The sequence below is a fragment of the Spermophilus citellus genome, assembly GCF_964194105.1.
Source record: "Spermophilus citellus genome assembly, chromosome: 3".
NCBI lineage: Eukaryota > Metazoa > Chordata > Mammalia > Rodentia > Sciuridae > Spermophilus > Spermophilus citellus.
In genome coordinates this window covers 206,045,526-206,065,826 of record NC_138184.1, presented here as the reverse complement: position 1 = coordinate 206,065,826, position 20,301 = coordinate 206,045,526, and the positions used below count along the sequence as shown (strand labels likewise).

General features: G+C 38.8%; 1 protein-coding gene across 12 annotated transcripts in view; it reads left to right on the top strand.

Annotated features, from left to right (window-relative positions):
* The window catches only part of ADAM22 (ADAM metallopeptidase domain 22), a gene marked incomplete at its 3' end in the record, with an annotated part of 236,273 nt that overhangs the window by 22,401 nt on the left and 193,571 nt on the right, over positions 1-20,301 (top strand). For all 12 annotated transcript variants that reach the window (XM_081287154.1, XM_081287160.1, XM_081287163.1 and 9 more), the window contains exon 3: positions 12,712-12,788. In XM_081287154.1, the coding sequence (XP_081143280.1) occupies positions 12,712-12,788 (77 nt within the window). The remainder of the gene's footprint in view (positions 1-12,711; positions 12,789-20,301) is intronic.

Genomic DNA, 20,301 nt, shown 5'->3' with positions numbered 1-20,301 from the left:
GTAAACAAAAGCTTAAAAGTATTTTTCTCACAGCATTGTATAATTGTGACTATTTTCAGTTCACATATGGGGACAAGATGAAGCATAGAAAGTTTTCATAACTCCACTCAAATCAAATATCAAGTCAATAGCAGGGCTGGAAAGAGCTCTCCGTGTGTTTCTCCCAGGCCTTTGCTGTACTAAGGAAGGATATCAGTTTCCCAGGGCTGATTCATCTGAGAGATTTTTGTGTGTGTGTGCCGATTTCGTTGCATCCAAGTATTGGGGTTCTTTATACTCAGATTTAATTACAGCTCAACATAACTACATATTTCACTGTTCTCAAGCCACTAAGTATCTTAAAGGTCTGCTTTGACTTTCAGGATTATGTGAGTAAGCATTTTTTGTTCAGGCCTTAAATTGAAGCCCTAGTAATGGGCAGTTAATGGCCAAGATGATGGAGAGACTGATTTATCAGAAGATAGCTGAAGCATAAATAGGTAATGAGGCTGCCTGACTTCCTGAATGGAGATGAGAAAATAGGCACTAGTGTCAGCGTTGGCATTCTCTCTCCACTTCTGGCTCATTGGAGCAGGGGCCACTGGAAAGAAGGGGCATTGGCAGCCAGGAAATCACAGAATCTTGGGCTTTTAGTGCCCTCAGAACTGGAAATTTGGCAAAGCAAATTCAGGGAATGTCTCTTAAGTACTCATCTTGTTCAAGGAAAGCCAATTTTTATATATAGTATGTGTGGCTTTACGTAGGTATATCCTGGGTACTAAGATCTATACAACATAATCTTTGTTTTGGGGCAATATGTCCCCAAACAAAGGCAACAGATTTTTGTTTACATTAATTATAAGGTTTTGGGGTTTTTTTTGTTTGTTTTTTGCATTAACTAAAGTCAATAGCAAGAACTGAAACTTGGAGGATAAGTTGGAGAATGAGTTCTACTAGATGAGAATTCCGTGAGAATTGGTCATACTGTAGACTAACATGGATAGCTCTTTAGAGAATACCATGGGAATTCCAATTTCTCTCTCTCTCTCTCTCAAAAAGTACATTGTGTGTCACTCTGGGAGACACTATGCTAAGGTACTTATAGAGATGTTTGAAAACCTATTGGTCCTCAATTTATCTGGGAAAGTCATCATAGTAAATTATTTTTTCTTCCTTTTGGCTTTCTCTCACTACCTTACCCCCCACACCTTTTAAAAATAATTTTTTTAGTTGTAAATGGATACAGTACTTTTATTTTATTTTTAAAATTTTTATGTGGTGCTGGGGATTAGCGCCTCTTGTATGCTAGGCAAGCGCTCTACTACTGAGCCAAAACACTGGCCCTCCCTCTCCCCTTTAACAAACAAACAAAAAAGAAGAAGAATAAAAAAGAAAAAATTAGACTTTTTCTGTTTTGGTGAACTCAACAACAAATTTAGGTAGTAAATTAAAAAAAAAAAAAAAGATGCAGAGGATCAGGCAAACCTGTGAGAAATATGAGGACTTCAGTAAGTAGATCAACAGTTTTCAAAGTTAAACACATTTGGTCATAAACAGCGAAGAAGAGGTCAGAAACTATTGTTTACTGAATATATACCATTGCAAAGACCTTCATATCCATTTTCTATTTCTTTTAGGATAAAGAATACATTTCTTAGGTTGTTTTGGGATGGGGGCTTTTCAATTCATAACCACACCCTAGAATCTCATGTGTGGCTTTTTAAAAGACATTGATGCCTGGGATCCACTCCAGATCCACCAAATTAATCAGAATCTGTAAATTGTAGGTCACTGCATTAGTACATTAAAAACAAAAATATTATAAGCAAGTCCAACACACAGCCAGGATTGAGAACGGTTGGTTCAGAAGTTCTTTAATGTCTATAGTTCTAGTTTGATCATCACAATAGATGCCACATTTTTGTTCCCCTCAAAAATTTAGCATTTTTATAGTTTCCTGACTGGGCTACTGTTGCAATGGGCAAAAGTTGCGACTTATGCATTTGAGGGGGAGAAATAAAGAATGTTCATGCACTTTTGCCTTTTTAGTGCTTATTCACTCAAATCACTCAATACAATTTCACTTAATAGGTTCTTTTTTTAAAAAAAGAGAGAGAGAATTTTTAATACTTATTTTTTAATTTTTGGTGGACACAACATCTTAATTTTATTTTTATGTGGTGCTGAGAATCGAACCCAGCATGCCAGGTGAGCGCGCTACCGCTTGAACCACATCCCCAGCCCACTCGATAGGTTCTTAATCAAGAAAATGACAATCCTTAATGCTAGGCACTGCGATGGATGTAATCAATTCACAGCAAACAACTCTAGATTAATTCTAAGCACTGCAAACACAATGGCATTGACAGACATTGCTTCTGCGTGCTAAGCTCAAGTGTCAGATCAAAAGTCTCAAGCCTTAGGCTCTAAGTCCAGCAGATGAACACTCGATCAGACTCTGGTGATCAGGTCAGGAACCAGGTCAGGTTTCTCCTGGGGTAGAGCTGACAGCCGGCTGGTTGAAGAGAGGGTTGTAGGGAGAAGTTGTGGCTCTCACCAGGGTCAACATGTGGCTGTAGAGTTTGAGAGCAAGAAGCAGCTGTAAGAAGATGCAGAGGATCAGGTAAATGATGAGAAGAGTTGGGAAGTCAGTCCAGGTCCTCATCAGGCTCTCCAGCATGAGGGCATCAGTGTCGGCTGGCTGTTCATTTGCTCCCTCATTTATACTAAATTTTGGGGCTTCTGACCACCCTTTTGATCCCTATCAGCTGCCATTGGGTTTCTCAGTGATGTCATTTGCCCTTGGGTTAAAGCATCTGGTTGGTGGTCCCCACCTTGATTTTTTCACCTTTCTCCCTTACTGGGGTGAGGACAACATGCCAGAGACTTCAGGATGGGAAGAAGTGACTTATTTATGCTTGAGGGCTATACTGGAGGGCTCTGTTAGTTGTGCCTGGTGAGACTGCAGGTTTCAAACTGGAGTTTAAAATGGAGTTGCTTAAGCTAAAGCCTAAGGCCTCAGGCCCTCCTTATAGCTAAGTTGTTCCTTTTACCTGGAGTGCTTATCTTTGCAGTTAGTCTGAAGGGACCAACTCTTCCTTCTCTAACCCTACAGTTGGGCTGCTGTTGTATTTTGCACCTACATACCTATATTGCACTTATACATATTTTGTAATAATTTGTTAATAGCTTCCCTTTGGGGCTGGGGATGTGGCTCAAGCGGTAGCGCGCTCACCTGGCATGTGTGCGGCCCGGGTTCGATCCTCAGCACCACATACCAACAAAGATGTTGTGTCCGCCGAGAACTAAGAAATAAATATTAAAAAATTCTCTCTCTCTCTCTCTCTCTCTCTCTCTCTCTCTCTCTCTCTCTCTCCTCTCTCACTCTCTCTTTAAAAAAAAAAAAAAATAGCTTCCCTTTTTAACTATGTGAGTGTCCTGGGTGCAGAGACCTTGTATAACTGTTCCTCTATCCCTGGGGCATGGGCAGATCTCTACAAAGGCAGAATGGACTTATTTGTAACTTATTTGTTACAACAAATCTACAAAGTGTATCATTATTTTAGCTCTCAGAGATGAGGACCTTCAGTGCAAAACATCAAACATCTAGCCCCAGACAAGTCTACTTGTAAATGGAAAATCCAGAATTCAAACCCAATTTAGCTCTTTGAAATTCATTCTTAAAGACTGTGGGTTTTTTTTGTTTCTTTTTGTTTTAAATACCCCGCTGCCAGGAGCTTTTCTGGTTTTTGTAATAGTAATGCAGATGGTTGAATTTTGAAGAACAGTTGAGCTAAAGATAATGTGTAAATTAGATGCAATATATGGTAGAGATTATGAAAACTATAGGGTTGATTGAATTGACCAGATTTAGAGGAAAAAAAGGAAAAGGTATTTAACACAGTTATCGATACAGAAATGTGGATAAAAACCACTTGTGTTTGTAACGTATCATGCTAATTTCTGTATTAGGTAGATATAAGTTGGGTAGAATGCTTTGTTAACAAATGCCATTGTAGTACAATTCTTTTATGAGATTTATCTTGTATCTTAACTGACTAGACAAGGGAAAACTATCCTGCCCTTGTGGCCACAACAAATTCTAGCAAGAGGAACAGTAGTCTTAGTACACATCTGATTATCAGTCTTTTAGCTCTTTTGTCAGAAGTTCACTTAAGGAGATAGGGTAATTACAGTGAGCCTACAATAATATATTTTTTTGATATAAAAGAGGAATAACATATTCAAATGGTAACTTGCTATTGGTATTTTTTCCCTATCAAACTGAAGATATTAGACTTCCAGGAATTGCATTTGTATTTTTTTTTTTTTTGAGAGAGAGAGAGAGAGAGAGAGAGAGAGAGAGAGAGAGAGATTTTTAATATTTATTTTTCAGTTTTCAGCAGACACAACATCTTTATTTTATGTGGTGCTGAGGATCGAACCCAGCACCCCTCGCATGCCAGGCAGGCGGGTTACCCCTTGAGCCACTTCCCCAGCCTGCATTTGTATTTTTTAAAAATTAAGTTGTAACCTTCATATGACAAAGAAGTGTTTAGGAAACAGAGTAGCTAAAGATTTTGTTACATAATTATACACTTCTTTTCAATAATGTTAATTACTTTTACACTTACCATGTTGTATAATACCATTTGGTTGGTAATACCTGTACTCTGTTCATATCCATTGATTTTACTGGGGTTGGAGTTAAGAACCCAAATTACCTTTTCTTTTCCCTTATGTGAAAATTCTGATTTTATTTATTTATTCATTTATTTATTGGTACTGGGGATTGAACCTAAAGGCACTCAACCACTGAGACACATCCCCAGCCCTTTTTATATTTTATTTAGAGGCAGAGTCTGCCTAAATTGCTTAGGGCCTTCCTTGCTAAGTTGCTGAGGCTGGCTTTGAACTTGAAATCCTCTTGCCTCTGCCTCCTGAGCCTTTGAGTACAGGCATGCACTACAGCGCCTGGCTAAAGTTCTGATTTGATCATGAATGTTTTAGTCAACTTTGCTTTGGGAAAAACAACAACAACAACAACAAAATAAATAAATAAAAATAAAAACTGGTTATCAATAAGGAAGTCTTGAAAAATTTGTTTTTGCTCTCTGGGATATGAAGGTTGGCCCTGGTTGGTTGACTCCAGAATATGCAAGGAAAAAAGGACAGGTTGCCAAGAAGCTTAGTGCATAAAGAGTTTGGGGTTATATTCATATTTAAATTTCAGCTACTGCCATGAATAATAAACGGGTCTCAATCTGGGGAATGTATCAGGTTCTTCTGGTTCTAAGATTCTATGATTCACTTTTGAAATTAAAAATTAAAATTAATCTTATGTAATTATATTGATTTATTAAGAGCTCTTGCCATCTGGATAGTTATTTTATATTTTCCCCTTGAATCTTTTGTTGCATATCTTGTGTAAATGTCATTTACAATACCTATGTCATTATTTTCCTTAAAAAATGGATTTCTTTGTATGGTGTGTGTGTGTGTGTGTGTGTGTGTTTTCCAGGACTGTGTGTTGAACCCAGGGCCTCACACATAACTTGTCAAGTACTCTAACACTGAGCTATACCTCCCAGACTTTTTAAAATTTTATTTTGACATAGGCTCTTGCTAAGTTGCCCAGGCTGACCTTGAACTTGAGATTCTCCTGCCTCAATCTCCTGAGTAGTTACAATCATAGTCCTGTACCACCATGCCTGGCTCCATGTATATTTTTTACTGTAGTTCTCAATTTCTAAGGTTGTAATCAGACGGGCCTTAGAAAACATTCTGTGTGTCAGATGTGGTAACATTATTGATTTTTTTCCCCTGATAAAAACAGTTTTAAAGATTGCTTTTCATGTTTGGTTTTCCTTTCAATATCCCTTAAAAATATTGTTTAGAGCATTTTCATGGCTCAAGTGATGATCCTATTATAATAATTACTCACTAGAATTCAGTAAAACCTGCAAGCACCCCTGAGCCGCAGATTGAAAGCCAGGAGTTGCAGTCTGATGGAAGGGCCTGCCAGCAGGCAAGATGCCTGCTGTCACCATCTCTCTGTCCTTGGAAATGACTTTTTCACACATTTACCTAAGTTTTCTTACTTGTAAAATAAGGATGTTGTATTATATGAGCTCTAGGGATTTTTTTGATATCATTTTGATACTGAAGTGTTTGATGGTTTTAAAAATCACAAATTATTCCTATGTAATAATTTGAAGGAGTATATTTTTACAAAATTTTACTTCCCATATATCCTTGAGAGCCATTACTATTTTGCATGTGTGTGTGTGTGTGTATGTGTGTGTGTGTCTGAGGGCAGGTAGGGGGAAGTAGGGATTGAACCATTGAATTCAGGGCCTTGCATGTGCTAACCACACTCCTCCACTGAGCTGCATCTCCTGTCCCCATCATTAATGTTTTTCAACATTCAATTTAAAGTTAGTAAGTATTATAATTTTTCTTTGGTGCTGCGGTGTGGTGGTGCATGTGTATAATACCAGAGGCTGAGGCAGGAAAATGACCAGTACTGGGTAACTTAGCAAGACCCTGTCTGGAAGAAGAAGAAGAAAAAAAAAAAAAGGAATAGAGATATAGCTGGTGGAAGAGCACCCCTGGATTCAATCCCTAGTACTAGTATTCATAAATAAATAAATATATTTTTTAAAAAGCAGAAAACGAAAGAAAGAATTTTTCTTTGATAATATGTCATTTTTTCTTCTCTATTCCCAAAGGAAAATCTGATATTATACTAATTCTTTCTTCTCAAATATTTTCTTTTCCTTTCAACTAAAAAGGCAATGTGTAAGATTAACTTTCCAAAAACCATTCTGGCTCACTTTAGTGGAATTGAATAATAAGCTGGGTTGTTAATGCAGCAGAAATTCAGTGTGATTCTCTTTATTATTTCCCCAAGTACCATGTTTCTTCTCTTTGGTTTAATTATAGACTGGACACATTGGAAAGTAATCAATGAAAGTCAGATTTGGCTGGATGAGGTGTGACTGTATCTCCCAAAGGTTTGTGTGCAGCAAGTGTGGTCCCTGGTGTGGCAGTGTCCAGGTGGTAGAACCTTTAAGGTAATTAGGACATGAGGCCACTGCCTTCAGGAGGGATTGGTGGAGTTCTTTTTTTTTTTTTCTTTTTCTTTTTCTTTTTTGGTACCAGGAATTGAACCCAGAGGTTTCTTTTTAGAGACAGGGTCTTGTTAAGTTGCTTAGGGCCTTGCTAAGTTGCTGAGGCTGGCTTTGAACTCATGATCCTCTTGCCTCAGTTTTCGGAGCCTCTGGGATTACAGGCATGTGCTATTGTGTCCAGCGATTGATGTAGTTCTTGTATGACCAAATCGGTTTCATAAGAGTGTATTTTTATAAAGTGAGGCCACCCCATACACTTGACCACTTTTGTACATGGTTCCTTTTCTGCTTCTTCACCGTGTTTTGACATAGCTAATGGAGGCTTTGCCTAGGTGGTGTGCCATTTAAACTTTGCAGCCACCAGAATTATGAACTACATAAATCTCTTATCTTTACATAATCTAAATTGTTTCCAGAAATTGGTACACTTTCAGAAGTTTGTGAATGAACCCATCTGTGTACAGTCTGAGGAAGCCTGCCTTACTGAAAACTATATTAACATGCCCCTGTTCATTTTTCTATCAATAATGCAAGGTTCGGGCTGGGGATATAGTTCAGTTGGTAGTTAATGCAAAGTTTTTGTTTGTTTTGTTATTTACTGATGGCAGTTAAGCTAGCTGTCAGTAGATTTTCTTTTAAATTTAAATATATGGGTCTGTCCTTGGGACATGATTGAGGCCAATAAAATAAAATACCAGCTGTAAAATGGAGCTGGAGGAAAAATAAAAAAAAATTTTAAAAGTTCACTTGAAGTAAAATGGGTGGAAATGGAGGACATTATGTTAAGTGAAATAAACCACAAACAGAAAAAAATTTGCATATTCTGTCTCATATGGAAGCTAAAAATGTTAATTTTAAAGTAGAAGAGAGTAGAATAGTACTTACTAGAGGTTGGAAAGAGGTGTAGGAATAGCGGGAAAAGCCCTGTAAACTCAATAAGCTGAAATAACCATTTACCTGTCCAAGATTTTCATTAGGTGGGGGGGGGGAGATAGAGAGAGGAAGGAGGAGGAGGAGGAAGAGGAGGAGGAGGAGGAGAGGGGAGAAGGGGAGAGTGAGAGAGAAGAGAGAGGAGAGGGGGAAGAGAGAAGAGAGGAGAGGGTGAAGAGAGGGAGGGTGAGAGAGGGTGAGAGAGGAGAGGAGGAAGAGAAGGTGAGAGAGAGAGGAGAGGGGGGAGAGAGAGAAGAGAGAGAAAAGGGGAGAGAGAGAAGAGAGAGGAGGGGGGAGAGAGAGAAGAGAGAGGAGAGGGGGGGAGAGAGAGAAGAGAGAGGAGAGGGGGGGAGAGAGAGAAGAGAGAGGAGAGGGGGAGAGAGAGAAAAGAGAGAGAGGAGAGGGGGAGAGAGAGAAAAGAGAGAGAGGAGATGGGGAGAGAGAGAGAAGAGAGGAGAGGGGGAAGAAAGGGAGGGTGAGGGAGAGGGAGAGGGGGACAGAGAGAGAGAGAGAAAGAGAGAGAACGAATAGGGTGTTGATATTTATGGGCTCAACGCAGGATGAGGAAGAGCAAGACAAGTGAGCTGTTACTTCTTCATTGGCTGAGAGTTCGCGCCACTTCAGGGATTGGAGGTGTGCCATTCAAAGTTCGAGCCATTCACCAGGATTAGAGGTGATGGTTCGCCCGCCATTCAGTGCTTCATGGACCTGAGCTCCTGGAAGAGAAGTGCTCTGTCTGGGTGCCATCTTTACCAACAAGAGGAAGGGGATAATAAGTACCAAAATAGGGCTGGGGATGTGGCTCAAGCAGTAGCGCGCTTGCCTGGCATGTGTGGGGCCCGGGTTCGATCCTCAGCACCACATACCAACAAAGATGTTGTGTCCGCCAAAAACTAGAAAAAAAAAATTAAAAAAATTCTCTCTCTCTCTCTCTCTCTCTAAAAGATAAATAAATAAATAAATACCAAAATAGGTAGGAAGAATAGATTCTAGTGTCCCACTATACAGTAGTCCCACTTTATAATGATAACCTATTATATACTTTATTAAGAACTAGAAGAAAAGGAACTCAAAGGCTCCCAACATAAAGAAGTGGTAAGGAACTAGAGATATAATTACCCTAATTAGATTGGCGCACATTTTGTAAATATTTTGAAATAACACACTACAACTCACAAACTTGTGTAATTATCACATGTTGATTAAAAACAGAAGTTGCCTGTGATCCTAAGACTTGAGAGGCTGAAGTAGAAAGATTGCAAGTTTGAGTCCAACCCCGGCAACTTAGCAAGACCTTGTCCTAAAATAAAAAATAAAAAGTTGTGGGCTATAGCTCAGTGGTAAAGTACCCCCTGGGTTTAATAACCAGTACCAAAAAGATAAAAATTAAAATAATAAAAAAATAAAAAGAAGAAAGAGAACTAGACAGAATTAGTAAATACCTTGCCAAAACAGAATGTAATATTACCTTGATCTGAGCTCTAATTATGATGCACTGGTAAGTAGCTTGGGCTTTCTGCCCTCTTCACTACAGATTTACAATGCTCGCATTTGTAATTCAAAGGAGACTGAGATAAGAGCTATAATAGTCATACAAGAAGAATAAAGGAGGAAGAGATTCATTTTAATCGAGACATCACTTCTGGTAAGCAGAGCTTTCCTCAGGCTGTTCCCAAAACATGATCCAAAGAGCTTTTAGGCAGAAGGAACAACATCCATTGACATGGCATTAAGAACAACCCTGATGGAAAGATGGTATTTTGGTATGCAGATAATTTATAGCTGTGCCCCTATTCATTGATGCATCCAGGTGATATATAAAACAATTCTTAAGTACCTAATGCTGGTCAGTAATGAAGCTGTGATGTGACCCTGACCTGAAGTGAGGAGGAGGAGGAGGAGGAGGAGGAGGAGGGGGAGGAGGAGGGGGCAAAGAGGTTGGAAAGACTTCATAGAAGAGAAGTATTTTTTAAAAATAAGTTTTAGGGGCTGGGGTTGTGGCTTAGCGGTAGAGTACTTGCCTAGCACATGCGAGGCCCTGGGTTTGATCCTCAGCACCACATAAAAATAAATAAATAAAATAAAGATATTGTGTCCATCTACAGCTAAAATATAAATAAATATAATTTTTAATAAAATAAGTTTTAGTTGTGATGGACACAATACCTTTATTTTATTTATTTTTTATGTAATGTTAAGGATCAAACCCATTGCCTCACACTTGCTAGGCAAGTGCTCTACCACTGAACTACAGCCCAAGCCCATGGAAGAGAAGTATTATAGACTGAATTGTGTCCCCTCAAAATTCATGTGTTGAAGATGTAACCACCAATGTGATTGTATTTGGACATAGGGCCTTTAAAAGGAGATGATTATGGTTAAATGAGATCATAAAGTTGGGGTCCCTAGTCCCATAGGATTGATGTCGTCATGAGAAGAGGAAGTAACATCAGATATGTATGTCCAATAGAAAAGGCCATGTGAGTACACAGTGAGAAGAAAGCCAGGTGCAAACCAAGAAAGAGCCCTCAGGAGAAACCAAGTCTGTCAACACCTTAATCTTGGACTTCCAACCTCCACAGCTGTGAAAAAGGAAATTTCTGTAGTGTAAGCCATCCAGCCTGGAGTATTTTGTTATGGTGGCTACAGCAGATATTAGAAGGAGGAACTTGACCTAGGTCCTAAAATGGGTAAGGCTGATTCTGGGAAACTGCCTTGTTGAAGGGTTTGGTTCAGAAAAGTCCTCAGTAAAAAAAGTTAGAGGCAGAAGTCTGGTAGCTATTACCTTCTTGGTTTATATGTTCCTTATGCCTGCTGCATTTCAATCCTTTGATTTTCTTGTAATTAAAATATTTCTAACTAAAAAAAAAAAAGTGAACAAAAGCCATTGAAAAAGTTGGAATAAGCATAGCTTTTGACCTACAGAAGAGAGAACTCAGTGTAGATGGGGTGTAAGGGGGTGCTTGGGAGCTTCTGGGCCATTATGCCTGGGGTGAGTTGGGGAGGTAATTATGGAGGATTTTGAAATTAGGGGAGAAGAGTTTTGTGTTAAGAAAAACCTGGTGTTGGTTAGGAAGAGTGAGGGAAGAGTGAGGAGTTAAGGTTAATGGCAAAGACTAAGAGGTATTCAGAAGGCTCTTTGGGGTTTTATGAGAATGGGAATATGTTAGAAACTGAGGTATAACATTCTTCCACCCCAGTCTCTTCCAAAAGCTTGAAATAGAAGAATTATTCTTTCTTTCCAAAAAATCTTCATCATTGTTAAGTAAGCTCTCTCTGCTCACCTAATCCCATAGTTTACTGCAAAGGAAAATCTAGGGGTGGTTGAGGTTCCCTTTTTGCCCCACTGAATTCTAGGATGTGTCTTCCATGATGTGCTAGTTCTCAGGAACAGCCTCACATACTATACACATACAGTTGTTATTGATAGTTTTCCTTTCTAAAATAATATTTGTATGTTTTTCTCTTTATAAGAGTTATATATGTTTATTTCAGAAAATTGGATGCTATAGAGACACATGAAAATTCCAGTAGTTTATAGTCCTACGGTTTAGATATAGCTTCTATTAGTATTTGGGGAGTCAAACAGAATAGACAGTTTTGGCAGGGTGCAGTGGTCCCTATAATCCCTGCTTGGGAGATTGCAAGTTTAAGGTCTGGACAACTTGATGAGGCCTTTCTCAAATAAAAAGGGTTTGTGTTGTTTCTCAGTGGTAGAGAATTTGCTATCATGTCTGAGGCCCTGGATTTGATCCAGAGATGGGGATAGGGGAGAGAAGATATTTTCCTTACTCATATACATATTTCACTGAATACATATTCAGTGAATACACATGATCATTCAATATATTATTATTATGTTATTGATGACATTATATATTTTTAGAGTGCCCATGTGATTCTCTGTGGGAGTTTATAAGATGGAATAGAAAACTGATTATTTTTATCCAAGAAAATTTTGATGAGTGATATTTGCATTAGATGTGCAGAGGTTCAGATTTTTTCTTAGGAAGATGTGGAAACCTCTATGCAATTACGTTTGGTGAATTTGAGATGAAGTATTATTTTTATTTTATTTTATTTATAAAAAATAAATATTTATTTTAGTTGTAAATGGACCTTTATTTTATTTATATGTGGTGCTGAGACTCAAACCCAGGGCCTCACACATGCTAGGCAAGTGCTGTACCACTGAGTCGCAACCCCAGCCCAGAAGTGTTATTTTTAAAGTACGCATTTGAGATATGATAAAAAGTTTGTAGAGGTTGTATCTTTGTCCGTAGATCATATTCACTATAGTACTTCACTCTTAGATTGAGCATGTTTTCATTTTTGAATGTAAAAGCTTAATTTTAGAGCAGCTAGTCATTCCATATAGAATAAGATTAATGAAGTAAAGTCTTCTTAGAAAGGGAATGTTTAACCACTTAAGACAAAGCAGAAAAGTAGGGCACTTGGCTTCCTTGATTGGGTGGTAGTTCACTTCATATTGGTGAGTACTTGGCTTCTAAGAAGGTGCATATTTTGCTTTAGTATGCTTTCCTTTACTCTCCATGTTGAACTGGCTCTCTCATTTGTGATATTGTAAACCTTTTTGAACAATCATAAGCAATACTACTCATCTGATTGCTGTGGCTAATGAGTGCCTTTTATCTTTTTGATATTGCAGTTGACTCATGTTGACCAGGCAAGCTTCCAGGTTGATGCCTTTGGAACGTCATTCATTCTTGATGTCACGTTAAACCAGTAAGTGTTTGTTGAGCTGCCCTCTCTTTTGTGAGACACACATTGAATCTAATTTCCTATCCTTCTTTGAAATTTTGTCTTACTACATTTTAGTTATCTATACCAATTTAGTACTGCATTTAAAACTGTTTTATCTATTGACGAGAAAGTAGAAAATCTGGTAAGTAATAAGAAATAGATATGCATTTGAAATGGCATAGCTGTAACAGAATGTACAATGGAGGCAAGAGTTATTTCAATATTATATGCGAATATATATGAGTTTCCTATGAATGACAGATATTAAAATAATACTTTGGGCATTAAAATGTCTTTCTGAATAACAGCAGAAGAGATAAAAGTATACTTTTTGACTAATGATTCAGAGAATCAGCTGTATGATATGTGATGCTAAATAATGCCTGGTGTCTATTTGATGCTTTTATACAGGGGCATGTTTTGTTGAGGCGTAGAGTAGTAGAAATATTCTGTATTTACAGTATGATTTTAGAAATAGTCAGTTGTTTACCTAGAATTTTAGACTGGAAGATGACTTTTTACCCCCTAGTAATGAGGATTGAAACCAGGGACTTGTACATGTTAAGCAAGTGCTCTAGCACTGAGCTCCATCCCCAGACTTGGAGGAGGCTTTTGATAGATCACTAGATTTAATCTTTTTCACTATTTTTTAAAAAATGTACTCAATTTCCTATCAAAAGCAAATGGGGAGAGACCAGAGTTCTTCCAGGCCTGAGTTTCTGGGCAGCTAATGATATCTCTGCACCAACGATTCGCTTGGTCATAAGCCAGTTGTTTTATTAATGGCATTGCTTGTTCTGTAATCCCCAAAACTCTGGTAGCTGTTTGAATAAGCCTATCTACAAATTCAGCATAAGATTCATTAGCTCCTTGTATTAGCTTAGATAATTGACCTTGTAAACCTCCATGTCCTTGTAAAGTCTTCCATGCCCTAACCGCCTCTACAGCAATTTGTGCGTATATGCCAGGATCATATGCAATTTGTTGCTGCTGATCCTCATAAGGTCCCTTTCCTAACAACCTATCTAGATTTCTCTGAGGATAACCAGCTGCTGCATTTCGCCTAGCCGTCTCCTTTTTTTTTTTGTTTACTTCCCATTTATTCAACATTTCATGGATTAACACTCCCTCAACAGGATCATTCAAAACTAATACAAACTGAGATTATGTTTAACAATTCAAGTATTTTAGTCTTAGAAAACAATTTCCTATTTAAAGTAAAAACAACAGTTTACCCATTTGATTGCTAAGAAGTTCTACATCTCCCTTAGAGTGGTGTCCGCATCAAATGGAGAGTCCTTAGTCCTCACCATGGTGGCCTCTGGCTAGGAACACACAGAGCCTGTGATCAGTGCACGGTTGGAAGAACCAAAGGCCAGTCAAAGATAGAGGAACAAAGATTAGAGCAGAAAAAAGCCATCAGGGGGAAAGTTACAAAAGGAGACTGCTACTAACAACTTTCTATCACCAGAGGGCGTAAGTGTCCAACCAACAGCGCCACCTCTACAGGAGACTGCTACTAACACCTTTCTATCACCAGAGGACGTAAATGTCCAACTAACAAGGCCACCTCCATATGCTGGGAGGCCCCCAAACCCCACAGTTGATAGTTGGGATCCTGAGACAGGATCTCAAGTATTAACATGCCCTATATTTGAGGTAGGAGGGCAGCGGATTCACCATGCTTTAAATTTCAAAATAGTGAAGCAGCTAAAAGAGGCTGTAACAACCTATGGTCCTCAAGCACCCTTCACTGTAAGCTTGGTCGAATCCATTAAGAACTTGAACATGACGCCAGCAGATTGGGCTAATATGTGTAAAGCTGTGCTAAATGGAGGTCAATACCTGTTATGGAAGGTTGCCAATGAGGAATTTTGCAAGGAGACTGCTAGGCGAAATGCAGCAGCTGGTTATCCTCAGAGAAATCTAGATATGTTGTTAGGAAAGGGACCTTATGAGGATCAGCAGCAACAAATTGCATATGATCCTGGCATATACGCACAAATTGCTGTAGAGGCGGTTAGGGCATGGAAGACTTTACAAGGACATGGAGGTTTACAAGGTCAATTATCTAAGCTAATACAAGGAGGTAATGAACCTTATGCTGAATTTGTAGATAGGCTTATTCAAACAGTTACCAGAGTTTTTGGGAATACAGAACAAGCAATGCCATTAATAAAACAACTGGCTTATGACCAAGCGAATCGTTGGTGCAGAGATATCATTAGACCATGGAAACATGAAGATTTAAACACATATATTAAATTATGTAGAGACATTAATGAACAAGAGCAAGTCGTGGCAGCTGCAGTAAAACAGGCTTTAGATGCCAGAGACATTAATGAACAAGGGCAAATTGTGGCAGCTGCAGTAAAACAGGCTTTAGATGCCAGGCCAAGAACATGCTACAATTGTGAACAAACAGGACATTTTAAAAGGAATTGCCCCATAGGAGGAGGGTTTAACAAAACTAGGTATCAAAGGAGTAGAATACTGGGTATTTGCCCACGATGCCGTAGAGGGAGACATTGGGCTAATGAATGCCGTTCTCAAACCACCATAGAGGGTACTCCATTATCAAAAAATGAACAAGGACCAGGTGTTTATCCACGATATCGTGGAGAAAGGCATCGGGCTCCATTGCCAAAAAAATGGACAGGGGGCCCAATGCTCCGGGGCCCAAAACCACAAATATACGGAGCACTGGAGGAACCCAGCAACCCCATCAGGGTAGTGCCCAGGACACATTGTCCATCAGATCCCTCATCAGACAAACCAGAGGGAGCGCAGGGTTGGACATCTGCGCCTCCGCTAGATCAGTACTAACTCCAGAGATGGGAGTTCAAATCATTCCCACAGGGGTAAAAGGACCTCTTCCCAAAGGAACAGTAGGCTTATTATTGGGACGCAGCTCTTCTACTCTAAAAGGACTTATGATAAGTCCTGGGGTAATTGATCCCGATTATGAAGGTGAAATAAAAATTATAGCCAGTTCTCCAAAGGGTATATCAGTAATTTCACCAGGAGATAGAATAGCACAGTTACTAATAATACCAAGCCTACCTGATAAATTTTCCAGTCGTGCTGTAGAAAGAGGTTCCAAGGGATTAGGCTCCACAGGTGTGAGAGGCTTGTGGGAAGCCAGTGGTGGCAGTTGGGCTCTGAGGGTTTTTCCTGAAGAGCTGTTTTGTTTGGCCTGTGTGGTTCTAAAAATAAAGTTCGTTTCTTTTGACAAGTGGCTCCTGAATCATGCCCAGCCAGACTGCGGCAGGCAGCGATGGATCACAGATTTACTAAAAGCATCTATACAACAGCTCAGGAAGACAGTTTTGAGGTCAGAAGATCAGACAGGTAGACCAAGAGTGAGAATTGGAACCTAAGCAGTCTAGAGTGGGGAACCAGCTATACTGAAGACTGTCAGTTTAATTTTTAAAATGATGTAAGAAGCATAGCTTGAACTTCTCTGAATAAATACCAGCTACTTGTGACCATTTAAATTTAAATTAATCAATTTAAATAAAAAAATTAGCTGGGTACAATGGCACATGCCTGTTGTCCTAGCTACTTAGGAGACCAAGGCAGGGGGAGGATTTATTGAGCCCATAAGTCCAATGGACAACCTTGCAAGAACCTATCTTAATTAAAAAAAAAAAATAAAAATTCTGTTCTTCACTTGTCATAGTTCAAAATGTTCAATAGTTATGTATGGCTAGTGGCTACCTTACTAGACAAGATTTGAAAAGCTGGGTTCCTAAGGTGCTCCATTTCAGTGTCTCTATCCCATATCTCCTTTGTATTCATTATTATTAAACAGTCCCCTTGTTTTCTGGTTCCTGACCCAAAGGAACTCTTTTGACTTTTTGTACTCACAGGAGTGATATTTATTCATGTCCATTCTGCTCAAACTGCCTCACTTCCTTGGAGAAATCTGAGTCCAAAAACTCTCTGTTCTCAAGGAGAAACACATATGGCCATACTTATCAGAGCATGAAGCTTGGAATACTGGGGGTGAAGCAAGAATTTTTTTCCAGATATTGGCAGGAACTTGTATTGGACATTTTTCTTCTTATTTCGATGCAAATTTGAAATTACCAGTGCCAGTGTCTTGGCTGGGCACAGAATCACGAGCCACCACACAGCTTTGTAGATTCAAACAGCAATTCTTTATTCCCGAACTCACACCGGCCTCCACACACGTTCTGGGGCAATCCCAGTTCTGCTGCCACCCAATTCACCTACTACACGAGGCTTTTTTCCCAAAATGCTCTCTGAATCTCACGAGAGCTCAACAGGAGCTCAGGTAGCAGGAACACCCTATTTCCAGCAGCAATAATCCTCAATATCGAACTTCCCTAAAACCCAAGGTCTTAAACTGGGAATGCCCTAAACCCAAGGAGGGGGATACTTCCTCAAACTGCAGGATACACCCTAATCCTGGATCCACCCTGGTCATTGAGCAGGGTCATCTTTCTCAAACACACATGCAAGGTCACAGCAAATTTAACATGGGGTACGCTGGCAAGGAAATCGATGCGTCATTCCTATTTGGTAATGGCCCTCAGCATACCAGGAGTATAGAGGATAAAATAATGTCATAAATGAAGTTTACCCAGGCTGAGAAATATGCAGTATGTTGCTTTTCTTTGCCGGGGTTCTAAACAGTGATGAGTAGGCAGGTTTTTATTTTTTTATTTTATGGTTTCAGTGTCTGTCATTATTGTGGTTCTATTGGTTAGGAACTTGAAGGTAAAACTGAATATTATCTTTAAAAGCTTTTTGTTGTTGTTGTTTCCTCCTTATGAAACAAGTCTAACCCTGGGGGGACAAGTAGATTTTTTTTTTTTTTTTACCTCGAGGAAAATTAAATAAGTCTATGTGTAGCGGGATTTCAGTTGCAGAATGGATCCAATAATACTTATTTTTAGAGTGGAATGGAAGGAAGAGTATTATTATATGATAAGCCTTCAGAATGTTTAATAAACAAGATTATCTACAACCAGATTATACCAGAGTTCAACTTTTGGTTGTGATCTCTACAGGAGGAAGATAAAAAATGTGAAAGGTTAAAAAGCAAAAAGTACAGCTGGCTCTTGTTTTGTCAGAATGATGAATTTTTCTTTTTCTTTTTTTTTTTTTTTAAGAGAGAGAGAGAGAATTTTAATATTTATTTTTTTTTAGTTATCAGCGGACACAGTATCTTTGTTTGTATGTGGTGCTGAGGATCGAACCCAGGCCGCACACATGCCGGGCGAGCGCGCTACTGCTTGAGCCACATCCCAAGCCCATGAATTTTTCTTTATCAGGTCATAATTATGAAATTTCACTCTTTAGGACAGATATATTAATAAAACCAAACACATGGCTTGACCTGGCCTGGCCAAACTAGTCCTGAGGCTACACTGGACCTTTCCAGAAGTCTGCGAGGGGTGTTGTGCTTTATTGTGAAACATTCCTCAAGGGAACAAAGAAGAACTCCATAAAGACATTTAACTATAGACCCTGAGAAATTCAGGCCAAGTCTTTTCCTATAGATCTCTCTCCTGTTTTTCCAAAGTTGAATAATTAAACTGCCCCAAACAATGAAAGAATATTGAACAAAAATTTCCGTCAATCCTTTTATAAAAGTGACCTGACAAAAAAACACAGGGAGACACACCCCACAAAGATGCACACCCTCCTGTGGACTTTGGCTGGTTGTTTTATGATGCAAAATATACAAGAAAATTATAAAGAAGGAGGTCATCATTTATAGCCTGTTTTTTTTTTTTTGAAAGACAAGATTGTGTTGTGCAGCTCTCAGATCTTGAATGATCCAACTCCAAAATTTTAACTGTATTTTACAGATTGTCACCCAATCATTTTCTTATTTCAGTCACAACAATACAGTTTTTCTCTCCCTCTATAATCCTTATAGCAGGCTCCCCCCAAAACACCCCTCATTTCACAGTGGGGATGGGAAAACAACTAGGATAAGACATGATAGCAGGCGGGGTGACCAGGCAGAATGGGAGGCATTATGGAAACAGTGGGAAGAGGTGGGAGGAAAGCAGGTACAAGGTCAGGCAAAGAGCTCCCAGATTCTGTTAAAATGGGCAAGTTCAGGCTGGTCTTTCAATAAGGAGAATCATTTGCCGATTAGTCACCTCTGCCTGCTTTCCACTGGGGCCTTGAATTTGTAGGGAAAGCAGGAATCAAAGTGGGTAAAAGGGTATGGATTCAATTGGAATTGAAAGCTAGCTCTGAAAGAGTGTCGTTTATTTAACCATGCTCTATTTGCAGTGTGGTTGATGAAGATGATAAAAATAAGTGGTGAGGATAAGAGTGTAATTAAATGATGATGTTACATGATGATGATGAATAACAATAGATCTCTCACTGTTATTAATAAATCTATAACAGAGTATCTTGCTGTTCCACTACATCCATTATGATGAATATTTGTTTATTCAAATGTACATTTAATACAAAATTTAAGACAAATTCATGTTGACTAGTTTGCTATCCTTATTTTCATTTTGAATATACATAAATACATATATATACATATATACACAGTTATCCACATATGTGTATGTACATATATATACAATTATGCATGCATGCAGACATGTGTACACACATATACACGTTTTTTATGTCCCTACCTACTAAGTGCCCAGAGCTCTTGTAGACACTAAGCACTCAGAAGCAAGGAAATAAGGTCCCCATTCTTAGGGAGCTTGCATTTGGAGTCAGTGACAATTAACATGTTAATTTTGAGAGTGACAGTGTTGTTAATAGAGTGCCTGGTGTGGGAGGTGCTATTCCAGCATGATTCTCAGGGATAGGCCATCTCTAAGGAGGTGTCCTTTGAATATAATGGGCCTTCAGGCAGAGGAAGTGGTCCTCAAGGCCCTGAAGCAAGAACAAGCTTAGCATGTTTGAGAGACAGAAAGATGGCTTCCGGAAGGTGGGACAGAGTGAGCCAAAAGGGTTATTAAATGAGGTGGGAAAAGTAGATAAGCCAAAATAGCTCAGCAACAGAAAGACTTTGGATGATAGTCTAAGCAGGGGCTATTGATTTCTCCACACTCTGTTGCATTATTCACTCCTTCCCTGACTGACTTATGATCATTTATTCATCAGATTCGGTTATTCTATATTTTAATGTTATTTTCGAAGCAATCTCTTCTAAAGATCTATTCGTTGATTTGGGAGCCTGGTATTATACTGTTTATTCATTGCTTTGCCATGTGTTTTAATAGCTGGTAGGAAAAAACCTCACTTTCTTTCTTTTCTACACTTTTCAACATGAAAGAATCTAATGATCGCTATAATTCTAAAATGGCATCAATACAACAAATACTGTTCTCATAAGAATTAACTGACTATACTGAAAAAAGATTAAGTATATAAATATAATGTTCTCAATTTGAAATATCACCAAAATAAATAGCAGATGTTTATAGTGAAAGATGCAACTGTGAAGTTTTCAGATTCAAATACTGATTTTTTT